This window comes from Eucyclogobius newberryi, unplaced genomic scaffold (genome assembly GCF_026437365.1).
Source record: "Eucyclogobius newberryi isolate DKJ021-1_F unplaced genomic scaffold, fEucNew1.0.hap1 SCAF_3, whole genome shotgun sequence".
NCBI classification, from domain to species: Eukaryota; Metazoa; Chordata; class Actinopteri; order Gobiiformes; family Gobiidae; genus Eucyclogobius; species Eucyclogobius newberryi.
In genome coordinates, this window is record NW_027315945.1 from 33,320,202 (window position 1) to 33,341,441 (window position 21,240).

The window sequence follows — 21,240 nt, forward strand, 5'->3', positions numbered from 1 at the left end:
AATGCGCGGGTCAAATGCGCGGGTCAAATGCTGAAACTACTCAAATAAGAACCATATGCAGCAGGAGAAATTCCCCAAATACATGTAAATGAAATAAATCCCCCTCTTGTCGAGCATGAGGACATAATAAGAGTCGCACTGTGCGTCCGGCCGCAGATCCCACCTGCTTCTTCCTGCGCATGCGCAGTTCATTGTTGCGCGCACCTCTTTGCAGCGCTCATGTCAGTTACTTGAGTTTAGGGATTTGTGCTTTTGCTTCCCATGTTCTTTTGGCTTTTATGTTCTCTGGATTTATAAAACAGCCTTATTAACGCTCACTAACCGCGGGACCGCCCACTTTCTAAAGCAAAAGTGAAAGTGAATCGACATTTTCACCATTTCACTTTTGGTTCAGTTGAATAGAAGTGACACTTGCCTCAAACTAATAATCATGTTTTTAATGGTTTTCTTTGGATTCTCTGTGATGCACGCTTGTGGTAAGAGGAGTATTTACTGTTTATTTGGGGGAAATCTTTTACATTTCAGCTAAACGTGCATCATTAGTGTGGCTCTTATTCCCTTCGGCCTTATGTGTGTAGGTTTTATACAAGTCACTGTAGTCAGAGGTGGGTAAAGGGGCATTTAGATGGAGGTCAGGTCAGAAATGAGAAAATAATAGGTTAAAATGCTCAAGTGTAATAGTAGTGGTAAAACAAACTCTAAAAAGACTTTAACTTTAAATGTATTTTGTTGGTTTAAAGATAATGTCCAAAATCCTCCAAAAAATGAAGGTATTAAATGTGTACAATTCAGTTTGTCTGGTTAGGAACCTGAGGAACTTAAGGACCGGCCCCTAAACATGGGGACTAAAGTCTTCCTGAAGATGTGAGACAAGTTCCTCTGGCAATGTTCAAATCCAGACTCAAAACTATTATGTTTGGCTTATGGAGTGAAATGTATCTGCACTTTCTCTTTTAAATCAATTTGATAAATGATTATTTATGCTGTTGTTTGTTTGTGTTGTGATTTTATATTGTACTGTGAGTTTCATGCATTTCTATTCTGATTTTAATGCACCCTTTCTTGTCCCGTAAAGCACTTGGAATTGCATTTAACCGCAACTGAAGCAAAATCACAATTTCAATGGCTGCAATTTTTTAAGTGCCATGATTTCCTCGACAAACAACTAAATATCCTGTTTTATTCTGCATAAAAAGCGCTAACCCTGCAGTTTAGATCTGTACAAACATGTTCTTAAATACACAGGATTCTTTTAGTAGTTTTGTTTAGTTCAGAGGCCTTTTTCAGTCTTTTGGTGAACTTTGAACAGATTCTTATTGTTAAAACATAATCGCAAATCTAATCACAATACTTGAACTATTTTACCCAAATAATCACCCCTATGGTACCAATAAATGTTGATTGATTGATTAAAAGGTGTGTAATAGGCTAATGTCTTGCAGTTAGGTCTACACACTCCCTGACTCATCTTTTACCGTATTTTCTGGACTATAAAGCCTTTCATTTTCTCAAAAAACGACAATCCGCCTTGTAATCCAGTGAGCCTTATAGTGCGGGAAATACGGTACTATAATTGAATCAAACTGGCTGATAAACTGACTCATGATGTGTTTCTCAGCGGGCGTGGCGGACGTGGCGGGCGTGGCGGACGTGGCGGGCGTGGCGGACGTGGCGGGCGTGGCGGACGTGGTGCTGTCCTGCGTCTTGGTGGAGGACGGCGCGGCCCACGGCGGCAGGACGAGCGGAGGGGGCGGGTTCAGCCGCACTCCCGCCACACTCATCCTGAGGAACGTGCCCGTTGGCCCCGACCAATCGCTGGAGATGCTCACGCCCTTTGTCCCGCCCTCTTTCCCCGACCCGGACCTCCTCATCCTCGAAGCGACAGGTGTTTGTACTCATCGTGAGCGCGTGGGACGATGAAGCGTAGTCGTAGTTTTACATCGGTCAAGTGTCTCGTTTGTTTGTTTATTTGATCCCCGCCCGTCGCTATGGCAACAGAGACTTTCTTCCTGGGTTCGCATCTCACAGTTAAAATGTTACAAGAACACGACATTTTAGGTTCAACAGTTCACATGAAACATTTCGTATGATTTCTTAAAGCTTTTTATTACAAAATCATTCTTATTTATGAACATCATTTTTGCAGCGGCACATTTCAGTGAGGAATGTCTTTTTCCGTGTCTTAGTTCAGATGTAAACAGTTGTGTTTGAGGCTCGTCATGTCCGTTACAGGAGTGAAAACAGGCTCAACCGCGTCTACACACAACAAGAATTAAGAATTAAAGATGTTCTGTGCATTTTTTATTGGTGTTTCATATTATTATCATTATTATTTCTACTCATTTGTGGAGAGCAGGGACAGTTTGTTATTGTGTAAACGCGCTGTTAAATGTCAGAACTTCTGCAACTCATTTGGCTGAAACGGTCCAAATAGAATCCTTCTGATCATCGTTATGAATATTATCCGGTTTCATCCCTTCAAACTAAGCAACAGTTTGAACTACACTAGACTTTTAAACTTCTCCCCTTCGTCCTGCTTCAGTGTCGTCTCCTGAGATTCCAAAGGTGGACGTCCTGCTCCACGCTGACTGTGACGGGCTGGAGGTGATGTGCGAGCTGAGCCGGTTCTCTCCGGGCGAGTCGGCCAAAAGTCCAGACCGGGCCTTCTTCATGGTGTCGCTGAACGTGGAGGGCGTGGACTTCAGCACGTCGCTCATTCTGCGCACCGCCAGCGCCGAGCAAACTGACCAGAGGCAAAGCAGACTGGACCTGCCGCTCAGCTCTTCTGGAACCGTGCAGTCTGAGGGTGGGTCACACGCCCGAGTTTCCCCCTGGTTCTGGTCCGGTCCGGGTCGGAGTTGGGTCAGGTTTACTCCCCGATAAGTGTAAAGACGGAACTTGACTTGAATCCAGCCATTTCTTACATGACGTTAACGATATTGCACCGCTCGATGTCCGGCACTTTAAAAACACTCACAGTTGTTTTACGATTCCATGTATTATTCATTCACTTTGTAACTTCTGGAGCCACAACCGCCCTAAAGTAGAACGAGCCGGACCACAGCTCATCACTCACACACAACTGTATTTTACGCATAATAGAGGGAAAAAAACATTTATAAGTCGCACTGGAGTATAAGTCGCATTTTTGGGGGAAATTGATTTGATCAAATCCAAGACCAAGAACAGACATTTCATCTTGAAATGCAGTTTAGAATAATAACAGATGAGAGAACATGGTGAATAGGTGTACGTATGCTAACGCTAACACCTTCAGCTACATGACGTATGCTAACGCTAACACCTTCAGCTACATGACGTATGCTAACGCTAACACCTTCAGCTACATGACGTATGCTAACGCTAACACCTTCAGCTACATGACGTATGCTAACGCTAACACCTTCAGCTACATGACGTATGCTAACGCTAACACCTTCAGCTACATGACGTATGCTAACGCTAACACCTTCAGCTACATGACGTATGCTAACGCTAACACCTTCAGCTACATGACGTATGCTAACGCTAACACCTTCAGCTACATGACGTATGCTAACGCTAACACCTTCAGCTACATGACGTATGCTAACGCTAACACCTTCAGCTACATGACGTATGCTAACGCTAACACCTTCAGCTACATGATGTATGCTAACGCTAACACCTTCAGCTACATAACGTATGCTAACGCTAACACCTTCAGCTACATGACGTATGCTAACGCTAACACCTTCAGCTACATGACGTATGCTAACGCTAACACCTTCAGCTACATGACGTATGCTAACGCTAACACCTTCAGCTACATGACGTATGCTAACGCTAACACCTTCAGCTACATGACGTATGCTAACGCTAACACCTTCAGCTACATGACGTATGCTAACGCTAACACCTTCAGCTACATGAGGCACAGACAGAACTGTGGTAAGTGTCTGGTATGTTAACGTAACAAATGAACAGTTATTCAGATCACTATAGCATAAAGAACATGCTAACAAGTTTACCAAAGCATCAGTTTTACCCCAAATCACTAAATCCACTGAATTCTTCTTCCTCTGTGTCACTTCTAAACAACTCCACAAACTCCAGAGGAAGAGGAAGTGCAGATTCTTCTTCTGCGTCGCTTAGAGCCTAGAGCGCCCTCTTGTGGTTGTCAGGGTGAAAAAACAAACAAAAGTCGCACCTCAGCCAAAACTATGAAAAAAGGTGCGAGTTATAATCGGTATAAATACGGTATATTTACAATATACACAGGCGAGAAGAGGCAAGAACATTGACAGAAAGAAAGCACCTCTTTTCTCGTATTTGACCCTTGAACAGCACCCGATTGAGGGCCTTTTCCACTATTGATCCGCTGTTGGAGCTGGGATTGAATCACTGAGTCACTGGTCCAACGATCAATACGTGAGGTTTAGTCTGTTCTGTTTTTTATTATTGTAATGTTCTGTGAAAGGAGCAGGATGTATGCGATTTATCTCCTTCCTGTTCCTTTTGTGTTGTTGGTGTCGTTCTCTGCGGAGTGGAGCTGGCATGAACAAACAAACAAACAAACAAACAAAGAAACAAACAAACTAATACATAAATATATAAATTAACCAAATAAAAACAATTTAAATCTTCTCAAAACAAGTCTTTGGCCTCAAATATGAGTCAAGTCCTTCTTAAAAAGTCCTGATCACAAATAGAATGTTCCAGTAGAGGTGGAAGATATGTTGAAAAATGGATAATATCACATTTGTTTTGGAGAAATGCAAATGTTTTAGTGTGATACCTGCACCGAGATGATTACACACACATTTGAGAACATTCCTGATTCACAGTCTATATATCATGATTAAAATAAAGCAACAAAAACTGTCAGATTAAACGCTGAAAGTATCATTCAACAATCACCTGCACATGAGAGGAGAAGCATCAAGTCGTCTGCAGTCTTGGGGCTCCTGGTCATGTCTCGAGTCGTGGTCAAACGGCTCTCAAGTCGTCAAAACGGACACTGAACTCTCAAAGTGACCTGCAGATGACTCTTCTGGCCCTCTTCCCTCCGCAGTGGTGATGGTGGTCTTCTCCAACGTGAGGTCGATCACCGGCACGCTGAAGGGGGACGCGCACCTGCCCTGCGGCTTCAAACAGCACGACACGCCCCTGGCCCCGGACGTGACCGTCGCGTGGAGGGTGCAGTACCGAGGGAACGGGCGCAAGGTGCTCCAAATGAAGGCCAACCTGGAAGAGGAGCCGGGCACCGCAGAGTGTAAGGACTGCAGCTTTATAACACTGGAGGGTTCTTCCTTTATGCTGTTATTCACACATTATGAACATTTTATTTAGTTTAAAATGACCTTTTATTGTCAAAAAAGCCATTCTGGGGACATTTTAACTATTCATCACCATATCTGGTTTTGGGTTGATAGTATGGATTATTGTATCTTTCTACAACTTTGTCTTTAAACGAAAAGATAAAAGATTTTAATTTTACTCTATGAAACTTAAATGTAGGCGTCTAGCAGTTAAGCGTTGTTCTAATTAGTCGGTCAGTCTGCTAAGTTATGTCAAAAACTCTTACACACAATCTCCAATCCACTTTATTTCCGCAGCTCATTGCCTGTTTGGTCCCTGTTTGTTGCTTGTTTGGTCCCTGTTTAGTCCCTGTTTATTGCCTGTTTAGTCCCTCTTTATTGCCTTTTTGGTCCCTGTTTATTACATGTTGGGTCCTTGTTTACTCCCTGTTTGTTGCTTGTTTACTCCCTGTTTGTTGCTTGTTTGGTCCCTGTTTACTCCCTGTTTGTTGCTTGTTTGGTCCCTGTTTATTGCCTGTTGGGTCCTTGTTTACTCCCTGTTTGTTGCTTGTTTGGTCCCTGTTTGTTGCTTGTTTGGTCCCTGTTTAGTCCCTGTTTATTGCCTGTTTGGTCCCTGTTTAGTCCCTGTTTATTGCCTGTTTGGTCCCTGTTTAGTCCCTCTTTATTGCCTTTTTGGTCCCTGTTTATTACATGTTTGGTCCCTGTTTATTGCCTGTTGGGTCCTTGTTTAGTCCCTATTTACTCCCTGTTTAGTGCCTGTTTAGTCCCTGTTTAGTGCCTGTTTAGTCCCTGTTTAGTGCCTGTTTAGTGCCTGTTTAGTCTCTGTTTAGTGCCTGTTTAGTCCCTGTTTAGTCTCTGTTTGGTCCCTGTTTAGTCCCCATATAGTCCCCATTTAGTGCCTGTGTAGTGCCTGTTTTGTGCCTGTTTAGTCCTTGTTTAGTCCCTGTTTAATCCCTGTTTAGCCCCTGTTTAGCCCCCGTTTAGTCCCTGTCAGTCCCTCTTTAGTGGCACAAAGGGGGAATGCACAGAAAGGTTAAACACACTGTTATTTGGTGCAGTGGTGGTTGAGCGGAGCGGAGCGTCCGTCAGCGCTGAGCAGCTGGTGTCCCAGGGAGACGCCTCTCTGGCTCTGAGCGTCCTGACGGTGGAGGACGAGGGGACGTACATCTGCACCGTGACCATCGGACCCTTCCACGCGCAGCAGGTCCTGCAGCTCAGCGTCGTCAGTGAGTGCTGCACCTCCCTCAAGTTAGAACGAGAGAAGAACACGACGCATGGATAAAGCTTAAGATTCAGTTATTTGAACCGTAAAGTGTTTATTCTGTTTCTTTTTTTTGTCCTAGAACCGCCCGAGGTTTCCCTTTCAGACGACAGACTGCTGTTAAAATCAGACAACTCTCTGATTTGCTACAGCAGTAAATATTACCCGCTGGACGCAGAGGTACTTTTACTTTTGGATAGATTTGCACTTTGTTCCATCTTCCTTTGTGCAGTAAATAATGTGGTTACCAACAATAGACAAAACACCAATCATTGCAAATACTGTGTTCAAAATATCTTTATCTCTCACTTAAAATTTCAATATAATCTCTCACTCACGATGTTCTAATTCTGACTTTATTTGATGTATTTATACCTATATTTTTGACCAATTGAATACGTATTTGTGGAGAAAAACTAAAAATCTGTAGGAAATGACAGGAAGTGACATCACACTCCTCCCAGTCAAAGTTAATGCCAAATTTACACAAAATAAACCACTTTTTTGAACCTCTGAAAAGTAATTCAACAAAATAAAGTCGCTCTTGTATATTTTTTATTAGTCTCCCAAAAAAATGTGTGACATTAGATGAGTTTTTGCCCAGTGTTTATTGAGTAATTTCGTAGTGTGATGTCATCAACTACAAACAGGAAGTGAAATTATAAACCTAGAAAATGAGCTATTCTGTGATCACATTTTTATAATTTTTAGCGAATTTTAAAGTCTATAAATCTTAACTGCATTTTCGTTCAACGACCTGTCCAACCTGTAGGTGGCGCTTTAACCCTCCAGACGCTCAGTCACTTTACAGTTTATCAGTAAATCAGAATCAGAAAAGAACAAAATTCACAGATGAACTTGTTTTTGGCGACGATGACAAAAATCAATATCTCGATAACAATATTCAGGCGATATTATGTCAGTCCGACAGAAACGTTGAGGTTTCATTGTCAGACAAATGTGACAACGTCCGTCAAATGAGTCACAAAAGTGCAGAAATATCACTTTATACACTTATTTTAAAGTTTACAACAACTTTTTTTCAACTTGAAGATACTATATTTTTGTCGTTGTCTCACTTTCTATGACATTTGTATCGCTCTAGTAGTAGAGTAGTATCGCTCTAAAGTAGACAAACTAGCACTTCTCGTAGTATTATAACCGAAGCGGGTCAAGTTGCAAACACCATCAAGAGCTTCTGGTCCAAGGACTGAACTTTAAACTGAAATAAAACAGGAAGTTTCTCGATGTGATTGACACAAACCTGAAGAAAAACCTTCCATCATTTCCCCGTTTTCCTCCCTCAGATCACGTGGCTTTCCCTGGGCCCCGGGGACTCCGAGCCCGTCGCGTTCCCGGGGAGGCCTTCTCTGTCGGGGCACCGTCGTCATGGCGATGGCACCTACTCGGTCTCCTCCCACCTGACCGTCCCGCCCACGCTGGCGCCCGGGACACGCGTCACCTGCGTGGTGTCCCACCCGGCTCTGGACGCCCCGCGCTCCGTCAGCGTCACCGTGGAGAGCCCGGAGCCAGGTACGAGTCAGGGCCGGCTCTAACTGCGTCGCAAATACGTGAATAAATAAGCCAAAGTATACGTAGTGTGTACTTAAATTCATGCTGTACGGCGCATGTTTCAAGAGCGGGAGCAGAATAGAAACACGCAATTAAACAATAAGATAAATATAAAAAGAGACTTAAATCTAACACAATATGGAGTAAAACCAGTGGTGGAAAGTAACGAATGTATCTGTACTTTACTTGAGTACATGTTACAGCGGATACTTTTTGCTTTCACTTCACAATGATTACGTTTGAGAGCAGTTACTTGTACTTTTTTACCTTTTTGAAGTACTTTTCCTCACCCACTACAAAAGAAATGCATTTTTATCCTAAATTATTTACTTTTTTTACTATTTAAGTACATTTGTAAACATATACTTTTCAATACTTTTACTGAGGTCGATGATATTTTGTACTTTTACTTGAGTATTTTTTTTGTTTTGTCCTGTATTTGTGCATTTATTTAAGTAGAGTAATTGAGTACTTCTTCCACCACTGAGTAAAAATATACACTCTAAACACAAAAAAGTATCTACGTTTATGAACAGTACAACATACGGACAGAATAAATGGCAGGTAAAGTGATGTCATTGTATTATACTTTTATGTTCAATACGTTAATAAGATACGTTTGATTTGTGTAGTAAAAAAAAGAAAATGTATCTTGAATTCAGTTTCATGTTTCTCTTATATTTTGCAGTTTTAATTCGATTGTAAATGAGTCAACGTGATTTAGGACGTTCCCATTAGCAATGAAATCACAGCTAATCACAAAATGACTCAAATTTAAATGAATTTAGATCAAAGGTTGCATATTTATAATTGTTTTCAGATTCTCTTTTATGTCGTAAGGCATTTCAGACTTTTATGAGCTGATAAAATTACACATTCTCCAAGAAAACCTGCAAAAGATATATCATAAAAAAGTAATAACAATGCACTTTGAACTCAAATCTAGCACTTTGACCATTTTTTAGCACTTCATCTTAATCTTAACATCTTTTTTTGTCAATATCTGAATGTTTTTGGTTGTGTTTTGTGACATTTATTATTTCTGTGGCTGTTTTCAGTGTTTTCCTTTGCACACGCTGACCACAACACATCAAATAAACTAAACTTGAAGCATGAATACCGTATTTTCCGCACTATAAGGCGCACTTAAAAGCCTTTACAATCCAGTGCGTCTTATATATGGATTCATTCTGACTGTGCTTACTGACCTGGAAGCGATTTTGTGTCTTATATATGAAAAAAAGCTTGAAAATAGACCATTCATTGACAGTGCGCCTTATAATACGGACAATACGGTACGTTAAAGAGAATCTCTGTGTGTTTGACAGATTCCTACTGGTGGATTCTGGGTTTCCTCGTCGTCACTGTCATTTTCTTCCTCCAGGTCATGAAATAAGGAAAGGTTTGGCAGTTTTCGCTTGACTTTGCACAAAATGTCGACTTTCGCTTTAGAGCAGCTTTTACTTGATTTAGTGACGTTTAAAGGTGTAATTTAAGATGTTGTTTTCATTTTCTCTGTGTTTTTAAAGCTGTGTTCTTTCCTCCACGTGTGTGTGTGACTTTCGACCAGCGATTTGAAAGAGTTTTTACCTCGAGCGACAATAACGTAGCGACACGGAAATGCTGTTTGCTTTTTGTGGTTCTTTATTGGCATCAGCAGAGTAGTAAGCATGCATCTGTTTTGCATCTCCTCCCGTAAATCCTCGTCATAAATCACACGTAATCTGAGTATCACCTCGGAGCGTCGTCCGCACTCTCCTTTTTTTATATTCTTTTTTTTTGTGTACAGCAACGTGTTCATCGTTTTTTTTAACTTTACAAATCCTTAAAATCCAACATTAAAATGACAAAAATACATTTCCGTAGACATCTTCGGGAGCGTGTTTTAATGGGTCACTACAGGCAGCGGGTTCCTAAAAAGCGGGCGGAGTCAAAAAGAATTGCATCGTTTCGTTGCGTAAGCGGCGATTTTTTTCAAAGTCTATTTTTTAAAGGTGTAAACCACGATGGAGAGAGCGGTCGGCAGTTAAGATTCAGAAATGGAAGAACGGCAGAAAATGTCACAAAAAAAGGAAGAAAAAGGGGGGAAACGATGGACAAGTTTGCCATGCAAGTTTGGAACGGGTCATTCAACAACTGCACTGCAACAACGAATGTCTAGATAAGTTTCTTACATAGAGGACGCTTCGGTCGGTTTTGACTCTTCGAGATGTATTTATTTGACGTTTATTGAGATGTTTCACGACTTGTTTCGATACTTGAAATGTGACTTAAATATATTTTTGGTTTCCGAATAAAATGATCTTTTCACCTGTCGCCAGTGAATCGTTCTTACATCTTACGTCCGAATGAGTTCCGTCGAGCAATTTTCACCAAGGCTGGATATTCACTGGTTGCACTGTGCCACTAGCGCCACCTACTGGACTTAAAAACGGACTGAAACGAGCTGAAACGCCACACACACCGATGTAAGTCCAGTGTCCCGTGTTCACTCGCTCTCGAAACACAAAAACACACCCTTCGTCTACATCTACGAACCCACCTTGCTCTCGTTTTCTACCGGACTAGGTTTGGCTTTTTTTAACGCTACCGAGCTCCTGTCGCGTCGCTAACTGAACCCGCCTCGAGCAACTGATGGGTCTGCTACGTTGGAACACAAAACGGAACGGAAAAAGAAGCTTATCGTTACCTACGGTGGGTCACAAATACACAACGGAACAAAGTTAGTCGTCGGCAAAAGCTACGGCGGCGACGAAAAGGGGAGTTTGTTAGTCAGGAATGTCGGATTTACACATGGAACGCCGCTCAGAACGTCCTTCCGGTCTCGGCGCGTCCTGCGGGGAATAGGTAAGGTGCGGGGGGACGGGACGGGCCTGAGGAGGCTTCGGAGTGGGACGGGACGGGCCGAGGAGGCTTCGGAGTGGGACGGGAAGGGCAGAGGAGGCTTCGGAGTGGGACGGGCCGAGGAGGCTTCGGAGTGGGACGCATGAACACATATATGGTGGAGGAGGGCGTGTGTGTCGATGGGGGGGTGGTGGAGGAGGGACAGTTCGATGAGAAGAGCGATGGTGCTTGGTTGGTTGTTTTTTTTCTTTCTTTCTTTCTCCCCCTGGCGTCGTTCTAAAGTCCAAATCCATCTGTTTCCATCTGCGCCGACGGGCCGAGCTCAGTAGAAGAAGTACACTGCGAGTGGAGGAGAGAGGGAGGACGTCATTAGCTTAATGGACCCGGCTCTGCGTCAGCCTGGAACACTTTATGGTGCCGTCAGCGGACATTTTACCTCCTCTGAATACGTCTGTTCAACACAAAACAACTGTAGTGTCTTTAATGTTACCGCGTTGTTTCGTACAAGTGCTGATTTATCTCAAGATCGTTCCAAGCTTTTTATTCTTCTACTTATGTATCGATACTTTCTCAAACTAGTTTCAGTTCTAGTTTTGTACTGATTCATATTTGAGTTCAAACCTAGTACAGAATATTAAAGAACATACTATAGACTACTCTACTATCAATAAACTGCAGTACCTGAATGAGGCCTCAGACTCGTAATACTCACAGAATATGATGCCCACGACGATGACTCCGATGATCCCCATCATGATCATCATCTGAGGAGGAAACACAAATACTTTCACAAACGTGTAAAGAGTATGTGGGTTACATGTTTCACTGTGGCGTTGGGTCAAAGGTGCACAGCTGGTTGTCGCCGTGGGGATGTTAGTACGACCAAGTTACATGTCTGGTCTGTGGAGAAGCGACTCCCCTCACGGTAAGAATGCTTGTTTTTTTTTAGGTATTTTTGTTTGTGTGTAATGTGTCTGATTATTTCCAGTCAAGCTTCATAAAATGTTTTTTAGCTGAAATGATCAATGTTAGAAATGTAAAAATGCTGCAGGGCTGGTTACCATGTGACCTGTGTCTGCTGGACGACATGTTTGAGAAAACCATAAACACTGGATTAACGTTAGTATTGCATCTGGACCGACCAGAGCCGACGAATAATCTTTACGACAGACTGTCGTTCTTGAAAAATATAAATTAATAAATATATAAACTGTTTTCCTCTTAATTGAAGAAAACAGTTAATCCAGATATTTTAAAATAACATCCTCACCCTCTGCGGGTGGTCTCTATTTCTCCCCCTTCAAGCTCAGGTCCTCTACCAGAGGCCCCTGGGAGCTTGAGGGTTCTTCAGTATCTCTGTTGTTCCTGCACTTTTCTGGACCGAGATGTTTTTTCTGGATCTGCTCAAGCCACTCCTCTAGTTTCACTGCCCCAAGTGCTCTGATCACTACGGCAACCACTGATACCTTCACGCTCCAGGCCTTCTCCAGCTCCTCTCTGAGGCCTTGGTATTTCTCTAGTTTCTTATGTTCCTTTTTCCAGATGTTTCCATCCCATGTACTGCAACATCCACCACCATGGCTTTCCTCTGACCCTTGTCAGTTGGTTCTCCATTACCATTTTGTCTGTCTCTATCTGGAAGTCCCAGAGGACCTTGGCTCGGTCGTTCTCCACTTTGTTTCCCACTTTGTCCTTGGGGTCTCCAGCCCGTACTCTGCTCAGATGTTTCTGGACACTATGCCAGCTCCTGGTGATGGTGCTCCATGTATGCCGTCCCTGCCAGCATCTTGCACCCTGCAGTTATGTCCGGGATCTTCTCAGGGGCCCCTTTACACAGCCTACACCTTGGGTCTTGTCTGGTGTGGTAGATCTGGGCCTCTATTGATCTGGCGCTCAGGGCCTCTGTGCTGCCATGATCAGGGCCTCTGTCCTTCAGACCGGCTCTTTCTAGCCATTGGTAAGATTTCGTGATATCAGCCACTTCAGTTATGTTCAGGTGGTACATCCCATGTAGGGGCGTGTCCTCCCATGTAGGGGCGTGTCCTCCCATGATGGTCCTTCCTCCAGCACCTCATCTTCCTCTGTTCCCCAGTGTCTGAGACATTCACTGAGCACGTCATCTGTGGGACCCTTGTCCTTGATGTACTTATGGATCTTGGACGTTTGGTCCTGGATAGTGGCTCTCACGCTCACTAGTCCTCAGCCTCCTTCCTTACGGCTAGTGTTCAGTCTCAGGGTGCTGGATTTGGGATGGAACCCTCCATGGTCAGGAGCTTTCATGTCTTAACATCAGTGGTCTGTATCTCCTCCTTTGGTCAACAAATTATTCCTGCTGGGTATCGGATCACTGGCAGGACTTGTTCTTCCCATTGTGCTGCTTCTTAGGACTTTCCTCACTCATTGTAGGTATTTGGCCGTAGCCGCTTTCCTTGTTACTTCTTCGAGGTTTCCATTTGCCTGTGGGATTCCCAGGTACAGATTCCCGGGTTCAGACCTCTGCAGAACAGCAGTGAGATGGTTCAGACCTCTGCAGAACAGCAGTGAGGGGGTTCAGACCTCTGCAGAACAGCAGTGAGGGGGTTCAGACCTCTGCAGAACAGCAGTGGGGAAGTTCAGACCTCTGCAGATCAGCAGTGGGGAAGTTCAGACCTCTGCAGAACAGCAGTGAGGGGGTTCAGACCTCTGCAGATCAGCAGTGGGGAAGTTCAGACCTCTGTAGAACAGCAGTGAGGGAGTTCAGACCTCTGCAGAACAGCAGTGAGGGGGTTCAGACCTCTGCAGATCAGCCGTGGGGAAGTTCAGACCTCTGCAGATCAGCAGTGGGGAAGTTCAGACCTCTGCAGAACAGTAGTGAGGGGGTTCAGACCTCTGCAGAACAGCAGTGGGGAAGTTCAGACCTCTGCAGAACAGCAGTGGGGGGGTTCAGACCTCTGCAGAACAGCAGTGAGGGGGTTCAGACCTCTGCAGAACAGCAGTGAGGGGGTTCAGACCTCTGCAGAACAGCAGTGAGGGAGTTCAGACCTCTGCAGAACAGCGGTGGGGACAGTGCATCACCTTGGTATATGTCACATTTGACGGACACTTGTGCAAGTGGCTTGCCATTGGCCTCAAGGCCAATGGCAAGTTTATGTTGTACAATACCAAACATTCAATGATCCAAGTGTATGGCATTAAGTCGTATCCTTTCTTGTAATAAATCCAGGCAGTGCTCAGGTTGGTGTGTCGGGTTCTACAGTCCCACCTCTGGTATTTTTGCCGATGCCTTTCTGAGCAGTGTCCATGTTTTGATCCATGTGTCCACTTATCTTAGCCATTATAACCGACAGGAGCTTCCACGTTGTGGAGAGACAGGTGATTGGCCGATTGGACGGGACTGTGCCCTTTGAGGGATCCTTCAGGATCAGGATCGTACGCCCTTCGGTTAGTCATTCAGGGCGACTTCCGTCCCTTAGCAGTGTGTTAATTTGGGCTGCAATGCGCTCGTGGAGTGAGATGAGTTTCTTAAGCCAGTATCATGTATCATGTCAGGGCCCGGTGCTGTCCAGTTTTTCATGCCTGAGGCTCCTTCCTGTATGTCTGCCACAGTGATGGTAACTGGGTTCTGCTCAGGGATGTTGCTCCTCTCTCAGAGGTATCAACCACTGTGCATCTCGGTTGTGGGATGCTTCCCTCTCCCATATCCCTTTCCAGTACTATTCAGTTTCTATCCTTGGTGGATCTGCTCTGTGGTTATTACCCTGCCATTGAGCGTACACTTTTGCGGAGATGAGGACAACCTGCTTATTGGCCTTGCTTCATTCTCTCTTGTGTACCTCTTTAGGCTTGGAGCCTTTGTTTGGCAGTTTCGAGTGCATCTGGTTGTACCACTTGGGTACTTGCTTTCGTTAGTGTTGACCGTGGGTTTTGTAAAAGCCATTCACCCCACATTGTCTGCACGTGACCCCTCTGACTAGGGTTACTGGAGGTCACTTAGTAGGATTTTAAGTTATAAAGACAAAAGTAAAACAAAAATTGTAACTAGAGCTCAATTAATTCTGAAAATGTGGAAGAGAGCTGGAACTCCAACGTCAAAAGAGTGTAAAGAGAGACTGATGGATGTAGAGGAGGGATGTGGGGATCTGTGTCTGTGGGGGTCTGTGTCTGTGGGGCTCTGTGTCTGTGGGGGTCTGTGTCTGTGGGGGTCTGTGTCTGTGGGGGTCTGTATCTGTGGGGGTCTGTGTCTGTGGGGGTCTGTGTCTGTGGGGGTCTGTATCTGTGGGGGTCTGTGTCTGTGGGGCTCTGTGTCTGTGGGGGTCTGTGTCTGTGGGGTCTGTGTCTGGGGGTCTGTGTCTGTGGGGTCTGTGTCTGTGGGGGTCTGTGTCTGTGGGGGTCTGTGTCTGTTGTGTCTGTGGGGTCTGTATCTGTGGGGGTCTGTGTCTGTGGGGTTTGTGTCTGTGGGGGTCTGTGTCTGTGGGGGTCTGTGTCTGTGGGGGTCTGTGTCTGTTGTGTCTGTATCTGTGGGGTCTGTATCTGTGGGGGTCTTTGTCTGTGGGGTTTGTGTCTGTGGGGGTCTGTGCCTGTGGGGTCTGTGTCTGTGGGGTCTGTGTCTGTGGGGGTCTGTGTCTGTTGTGTCTGTGTCTGTGGGGGTCTGTGTCTGTGGGGGTCTGTGTCTGTGGGGGTCTGTGTCTGTGGGGTCTGTGTCTGTGGGGTCTGTGTCTGTGGGGGTCTGTGTCTGTGGGGTCTGTATCTGTGGGGTCTGTGTCTGTGGGGTCTGTATCTGTGGGGGTCTGTGTCTGTGGGGGTCTGTGTCTGTTGTGTCTGTGTCTGTGGGGGTCTGTGTCTGTGGGGGTCTGTGTCTGTGGGGGTCTGTGTCTGTGGGGGTCTGTGTCTGTGGGGTCTGTGTCTGGGGGTCTGTGTCTGTGGGGTCTGTGTCTGGGGGTCTGTGTCTGTGGGGGTCTGTGTCTGTTGTGTCTGTATCTGTGGGGGTCTGTGTCTGTGGGGGTCTGTGTCTGTGGGGGTCTGTGTCTGTGGGGTCTGTGTCTGTGGGGTCTGTGTCTGTGGGGGTCTGTGTCTGTGGGGGTCTGTGTCTGTGGGGGTCTGTATCTGTGGGGGTCTGTGTCTGTGGGGCTCTGTGTCTGTGGGGGTCTGTGTCTGTGGGGTCTGTGTCTGGGGGTCTGTGTCTGTGGGGTCTGTGTCTGTGGGGGTCTGTGTCTGTGGGGGTCTGTGTCTGTTGTGTCTGTGGGGTCTGTATCTGTGGGGGTCTGTGTCTGTGGGGTTTGTGTCTGTGGGGGTCTGTGTCTGTGGGGGTCTGTGTCTGTGGGGGTCTGTGTCTGTTGTGTCTGTATCTGTGGGGTCTGTATCTGTGGGGGTCTTTGTCTGTGGGGTTTGTGTCTGTGGGGGTCTGTGCCTGTGGGGTCTGTGTCTGTGGGGTCTGTGTCTGTGGGGGTCTGTGTCTGTTGTGTCTGTGTCTGTGGGGGTCTGTGTCTGTGGGGGTCTGTGTCTGTGGGGGTCTGTGTCTGTGGGGTCTGTGTCTGTGGGGTCTGTGTCTGTGGGGGTCTGTGTCTGTGGGGTCTGTATCTGTGGGGTCTGTGTCTGTGGGGTCTGTATCTGTGGGGGTCTGTGTCTGTGGGGGTCTGTGTCTGTTGTGTCTGTGTCTGTGGGGGTCTGTGTCTGTGGGGGTCTGTGTCTGTGGGGGTCTGTGTCTGTGGGGGTCTGTGTCTGTGGGGTCTGTGTCTGGGGGTCTGTGTCTGTGGGGTCTGTGTCTGGGGGTCTGTGTCTGTGGGGGTCTGTGTCTGTTGTGTCTGTATCTGTGGGGGTCTGTGTCTGTGGGGGTCTGTGTCTGTGGGGGTCTGTGTCTGTGGGGTCTGTGTCTGTGGGGTCTGTGTCTGTGGGGGTCTGTGTCTGTGGGGGTCTGTGTCTGTGGGGTCTGTATCTGTGGGGTCTGTGTCTGTGGGGTCTGTATCTGTGGGGGTCTGTGTCTGTGGGGGTCTGTGTCTGTTGTGTCTGTGTCTGTGGGGGTCTGTGTCTGTGGGGGTCTGTGTCTGTTGTGTCTGTGGGGTCTGTGTCTGTGGGGGTCTGTGTCTGTGGGGGTCTGTGTCTGTGGGGGTCTGTGTCTGTTGTGTCTGTGTCTGTGGGGGTCTGTGTCTGTGGGGGTCTGTGTCTGTGGGGTCTGTGTCTGTGGGGGTCTGTGTCTGTGGGGTCTGTGTCTGTGGGGGTCTGTGTCTGTGGGGGTCTCTGTCTGTGGGGTCTGTGTCTGTGGGGGTCTGTGTCTGTGGGGTCTCTGTCTGTGGGGTCTGTGTCTGTGGGGGTCTGTGTCTGTGGGGTCTGTGTCTGTGGGGGTCTGTGTCTGTGCGGGTCTGTGTCTGTTGTGTCTGTATCTGTGGGGGTCTGTGTCTGTGGGGGTCTGTGTCTGTGGGGGTCTGTGTCTGTGGGGATCTGTGTCTGTTGTGTCTGTGTCTGTGGGGGTCTGTGTCTGTGGGGGTCTGTGTCTGTGGGGGTCTGTGTCTGTGGGGTCTGTGTCTGTGGGGGTCTGTGTCTGTGGGGTCTGTGTCTGTTGTGTCTGTGTCTGTGGGGTCTGTGTCTGTTGTGTCTGTGTCTGTGGGGGTCTGTGTCTGTGGGGGTCTGTGTCTGTGGGGGTCTGTGTCTGTTGTGTCTGTGTCTGTGGGGGTCTGTGTCTGTGGGGTCTGTGTCTGTGGGGGTCTGTGTCTGTGGGGTCTGTGTCTATGGGGGTCTGTGTGTGTGGGGTCTGTGTCTGTTGTGTCTGTATCTGTGGGGGTCTGTGTCTGTGGGGGTCTGTGTCTGTGGGGGTCTGTGTCTGTGGGGGTCTGTGTCTGTTGTGTCTGTATCTGTGGGGGTCTGTGTCTGTGGGGGTCTGTGTCTGTGGGGTCTGTGTCTGTTGTGTCTGTATCTGTGGGGGTCTGTGTCTGTGGGGGTCTGTGTCTGTGGGGGTCTGTGTCTGTGGGGGTCTGTGGGGATCTGTGTCTGTTGTGTCTGTGTCTGTGGGGCTCTGTGTCTGTGGGGGTCTGTGTCTGTGGGGTCTGTGTCTGTGGGGGTCTGTGTCTGTGGGGTCTGTGTCTGTGGGGGTCTGTGTCTGTGGGGTCTGTGTCTGTGGGGGTCTGTGTCTGTGGGGGTCTCTGTCTGTGGGGTCTGTGTCTGTGGGGGTCTGTGTCTGTGGGGGTCTGTGTCTGTGAGGGTCTGTGTCTGTTGTGTCTGTGTCTGTGGGGGTCTGTGTCTGTGGGGTCTGTGTCTGTGGGGGTCTGTGTCTGTGGGGTCTGTGTCTATGGGGGTCTGTGTCTGTGGGGTCTGTGTCTGTGGGGTCTGTGTCTGTGGGGGTCTGTGTCTGTGGGGTCTCTGTCTGTGGGGTCTGTGTCTGTGGGGGTCTTTGTCTGTGGGGTCTGTGTCTGTTGTGTCTGTATCTGTGGGGGTCTGTGTCTGTGGGGGTCTGTGTCTGTGGGGTCTGTGTCTGTTGTGTCTGTATCTGTGGGGGTCTGTGTCTGTGGGGGTCTGTGTCTGTGGGGGTCTGTGTCTGTGGGGGTCTGTGTCTGTGGGGATCTGTGTCTGTTGTGTCTGTGGGGGTCTGTGTCTGTGGGGTCTGTGTCTGTGGGGGTCTGTGTCTGTGGGGGTCTCTGTCTGTGGGGTCTGTGTCTGTGGGGGTCTGTGTCTGTGGGGGTCTGTGTCTGTGAGGGTCTGTGTCTGTTGTGTCTGTGTCTGTGGGGGTCTGTGTCTGTGGGGTCTGTGTCTGTGGGGGTCTGTGTCTGTGGGGTCTGTGTCTATGGGGGTCTGTGTCTGTGGGGTCTGTGTCTGTGGGGTCTGTGTCTGTGGGGGTCTGTGTCAGTGGGGTCTCTGTCTGTGGGGTCTGTGTCTGTGGGGGTCTTTGTCTGTGGGGTCTGTGTCTGTTGTGTCTGTATCTGTGGGGGTCTGTGTCTGTGGGGTCTGTGTCTATGGGGGTCTGTGTCTGTGGGGTCTGTGTCTGTGGGGTCTGTGTCTGTGGGGGTCTGTGTCAGTGGGGTCTCTGTCTGTGGGGTCTGTGTCTGTGGGGGTCTTTGTCTGTGGGGTCTGTGTCTGTTGTGTCTGTATCTGTGGGGGTCTGTGTCTGTGGGGGTCTGTGTCTGTGGGGTCTGTGTCTGTTGTGTCTGTATCTGTGGGGGTCTGTGTCTGTGGGGGTCTGTGTCTGTGGGGTCTGTGTCTGTTGTGTCTGTATCTGTGGGGGTCTGTGTCTGTGGGGGTCTGTGTCTGTTGTGTCTGTGGGGGTCTGTGTCTGTGGGGGTCTGTGTCTGTTGTGTCTGTGTCTGTGGGGGTCTGTGTCTGTGGGGTCTGTGTCTGTGGGGTCTGTGTCTGTGGTCAGTGTGTTTGTGTCAGTCCTAATCATTCATGTGCATCTCACTGTTTTTGTCTCTTTTATACATAAGAAACAGAATGAATATATAAATGATAGAGACATTTCTTTATCATCTCCATAAAGACCAGCGTGTGCTCCTGCAGTTGCACAGCTCCGTTACCGCGGCAGCTCTGAGTCACTGTGATGCATGGCCTGGATGTGCTCACCTTGCAGTTCTTCCACCAGTATTTGTTCTTTAGTTTAGCGGCGCAGCTTTCAAACTGAGAGGCTCCGGCCTGAAGAGCGTCTGCTCTGTCATCCAGCTCTGACAGCTTCTGGTCTCTTTCCAAAACCTTGTCCACGTTCACTCGCATGATATCCACCACCTGCACATGGAGGAGAAGCAGAACATCACTTATGCACGTTTCATTCATATCATATATCACAGATCTATATATATCACATTATTGTGAGCACTTTACTGCAGGACAAGAGCATTAAAGGAGACGCAGCACACGTTTCCCCAGTACTTTGAATCTATACTTTAGTAACTAGCATATGTAGATCATTATTCTACTATTTTAAAATTGTAATAAACAAATTTATGTAAAATGGCTTAAAATGTCACCATTGACCTGATAAGCCCCGCCTTTTCATAGTTCATAGTTCATTTCATTATAATAAACAGGATAAATCATTGTGATTTACTTGAAATGGTTCCGTGTATGACTCGCAGTGGGCAGGGATAGGGGGTGGGTGAAAACAGCTCAAACATGGATGACTCTTTACAAATACAACTCTGAGTAAACCGATGACCATTACATGTTTAAAAGATCATTAAGGTTGATTTTGTATAATACGTCTCCTTTAAAATGTAATCTTATGTGATAAACTAAATCAACTAAAGACATTCTTGTTTGTTTGTTTGTTTGTTTGTTTGTTTGTTTGTTTGTTTGTTACTACATTCACTGTGTTGTTTGTCCCACATTCACTCTCATTCATGCAGCCGCTGGGTCCAGACTTGCCTTGTGCATCGATTAATCGGCCAAATGGGATGTGGACCAAGCAAGTGTGTGTGTGTGTGTGTGTGTGTCTGTGTGTGTCTGTGTGTCTGTGTGTGTGTGTGTCTTGTGTGTCTTGTGTGTCTTGTGTGTCTTGTGTCTTGTGTCTGTGTGTCTTGTGTCTGTGTGTCTTGTGTCTGTGTGTCTTGTGTCTTGTGTCTTGTGTCTTGTGTCTGTGTGTCTTGTGTCTTGTGTCTTGTGTCTTGTGTCTGTGTGTCTTGTGTCTTGTGTCTGTGACTGACCTCCTCCACTTGGGCCTGTGTCTGCTGCAGGCGGCGGTTGCTGGAGGTGTTGGGTGGGCCTCCTCCTGGAGCTCCATCTGGACCTGGGGCTCCAGGAGCACCAGGGGCTCCAGCTGGGGCGTCTGGGGCGGACCTGAGAGAGGACAGGGCACATGTGTCGAACTTTGTGGGACATTCGAGCCATTATCTCAGCATGATTTATCACCAAAGACCTGGCTCCAAAGAAGACGAGGCAGTGAAAGGGTTAAAGCTGGACAAAGGCGCGTGAGGAAGTATTTATACTCTTACACTTGGGTGAATGTCGTGAGTGGAATCTGGGCCAGTGGAGTTGCTCCTGGTGAACAGAAGCACTAAGTGAGTGGATGCATTATTCAGTGATGCTGAGAGAGCTTTTCGCTTGCGTCAGCAGAAGCCGCGGCTCCGCACGAGCCCCCGCACGAGCCCCCGCAGCACACGGAGACCACGTGACTCCAGCACCCGGGAGACTGACGCATCTGCGCGGACACTTTACAGCTGTTTGAGAGAGAGGGAGGGAAATGCGCAGAATACTCACATGTCCTATGCAGTTGTGAAGTGAGCCGGGGCAGCGGAGCGGGACACACGGGACACACGGGACACACCGGGGACACGAGTACAACCACAGTCAGAAAAGCCGCAAAGGCGC

General features: G+C 47.1%; 2 protein-coding genes across 2 annotated transcripts; one reads left to right on the plus strand and one right to left on the minus strand.

Annotated features, from left to right (window-relative positions):
• Positions 1-334: 334 nt before the first annotated feature.
• tapbpl (TAP binding protein like) lies at positions 335-10,038 on the plus strand. The gene is made up of 8 exons (XM_072461659.1): positions 335-476; positions 1,619-1,885; positions 2,543-2,806; positions 5,054-5,254; positions 6,359-6,526; positions 6,644-6,741; positions 7,869-8,094; positions 9,462-10,038. The coding sequence occupies exons 1-8, from the start codon at positions 431-433 to the stop codon at positions 9,527-9,529; spliced, it is 1,338 nt and encodes a 445-aa protein (XP_072317760.1). The 5' UTR covers positions 335-430; the 3' UTR covers positions 9,530-10,038.
• On the minus strand, positions 9,765-21,146 carry vamp1b (vesicle associated membrane protein 1b). The gene is made up of 5 exons (XM_072461660.1): positions 21,130-21,146; positions 20,577-20,709; positions 19,501-19,659; positions 11,690-11,741; positions 9,765-11,316 (listed from the first exon to the last, which is right to left on the minus strand). Coding segments are annotated over exons 1-5 (363 nt in total). The 5' UTR covers positions 21,132-21,146; the 3' UTR covers positions 9,765-11,299.
• Positions 21,147-21,240: the final 94 nt, after the last annotated feature.

Coding starts and splice junctions, on each gene's coding strand:
- tapbpl (XM_072461659.1), top strand. CDS start 431: ATGTTTTTAATGGTTTTCTTTGGATTCTCTGTGATGCACGCTTGTG. Junction 477..1,618: donor CTCTGTGATGCACGCTTGTG/GTAAGAGGAGTA, acceptor TGTGTTTCTCAG/CGGGCGTGGCGGACGTGGCG. Junction 1,886..2,542: donor CCTCATCCTCGAAGCGACAG/GTGTTTGTACTC, acceptor GTCCTGCTTCAG/TGTCGTCTCCTGAGATTCCA.
- vamp1b (XM_072461660.1), bottom strand. Junction 19,660..20,576: donor CACAGGCCCAAGTGGAGGAG/GTCAGTCACAGA, acceptor CTCCATGTGCAG/GTGGTGGATATCATGCGAGT. Junction 11,742..19,500: donor ACTGGTGGAAGAACTGCAAG/GTGAGCACATCC, acceptor TTTCCTCCTCAG/ATGATGATCATGATGGGGAT.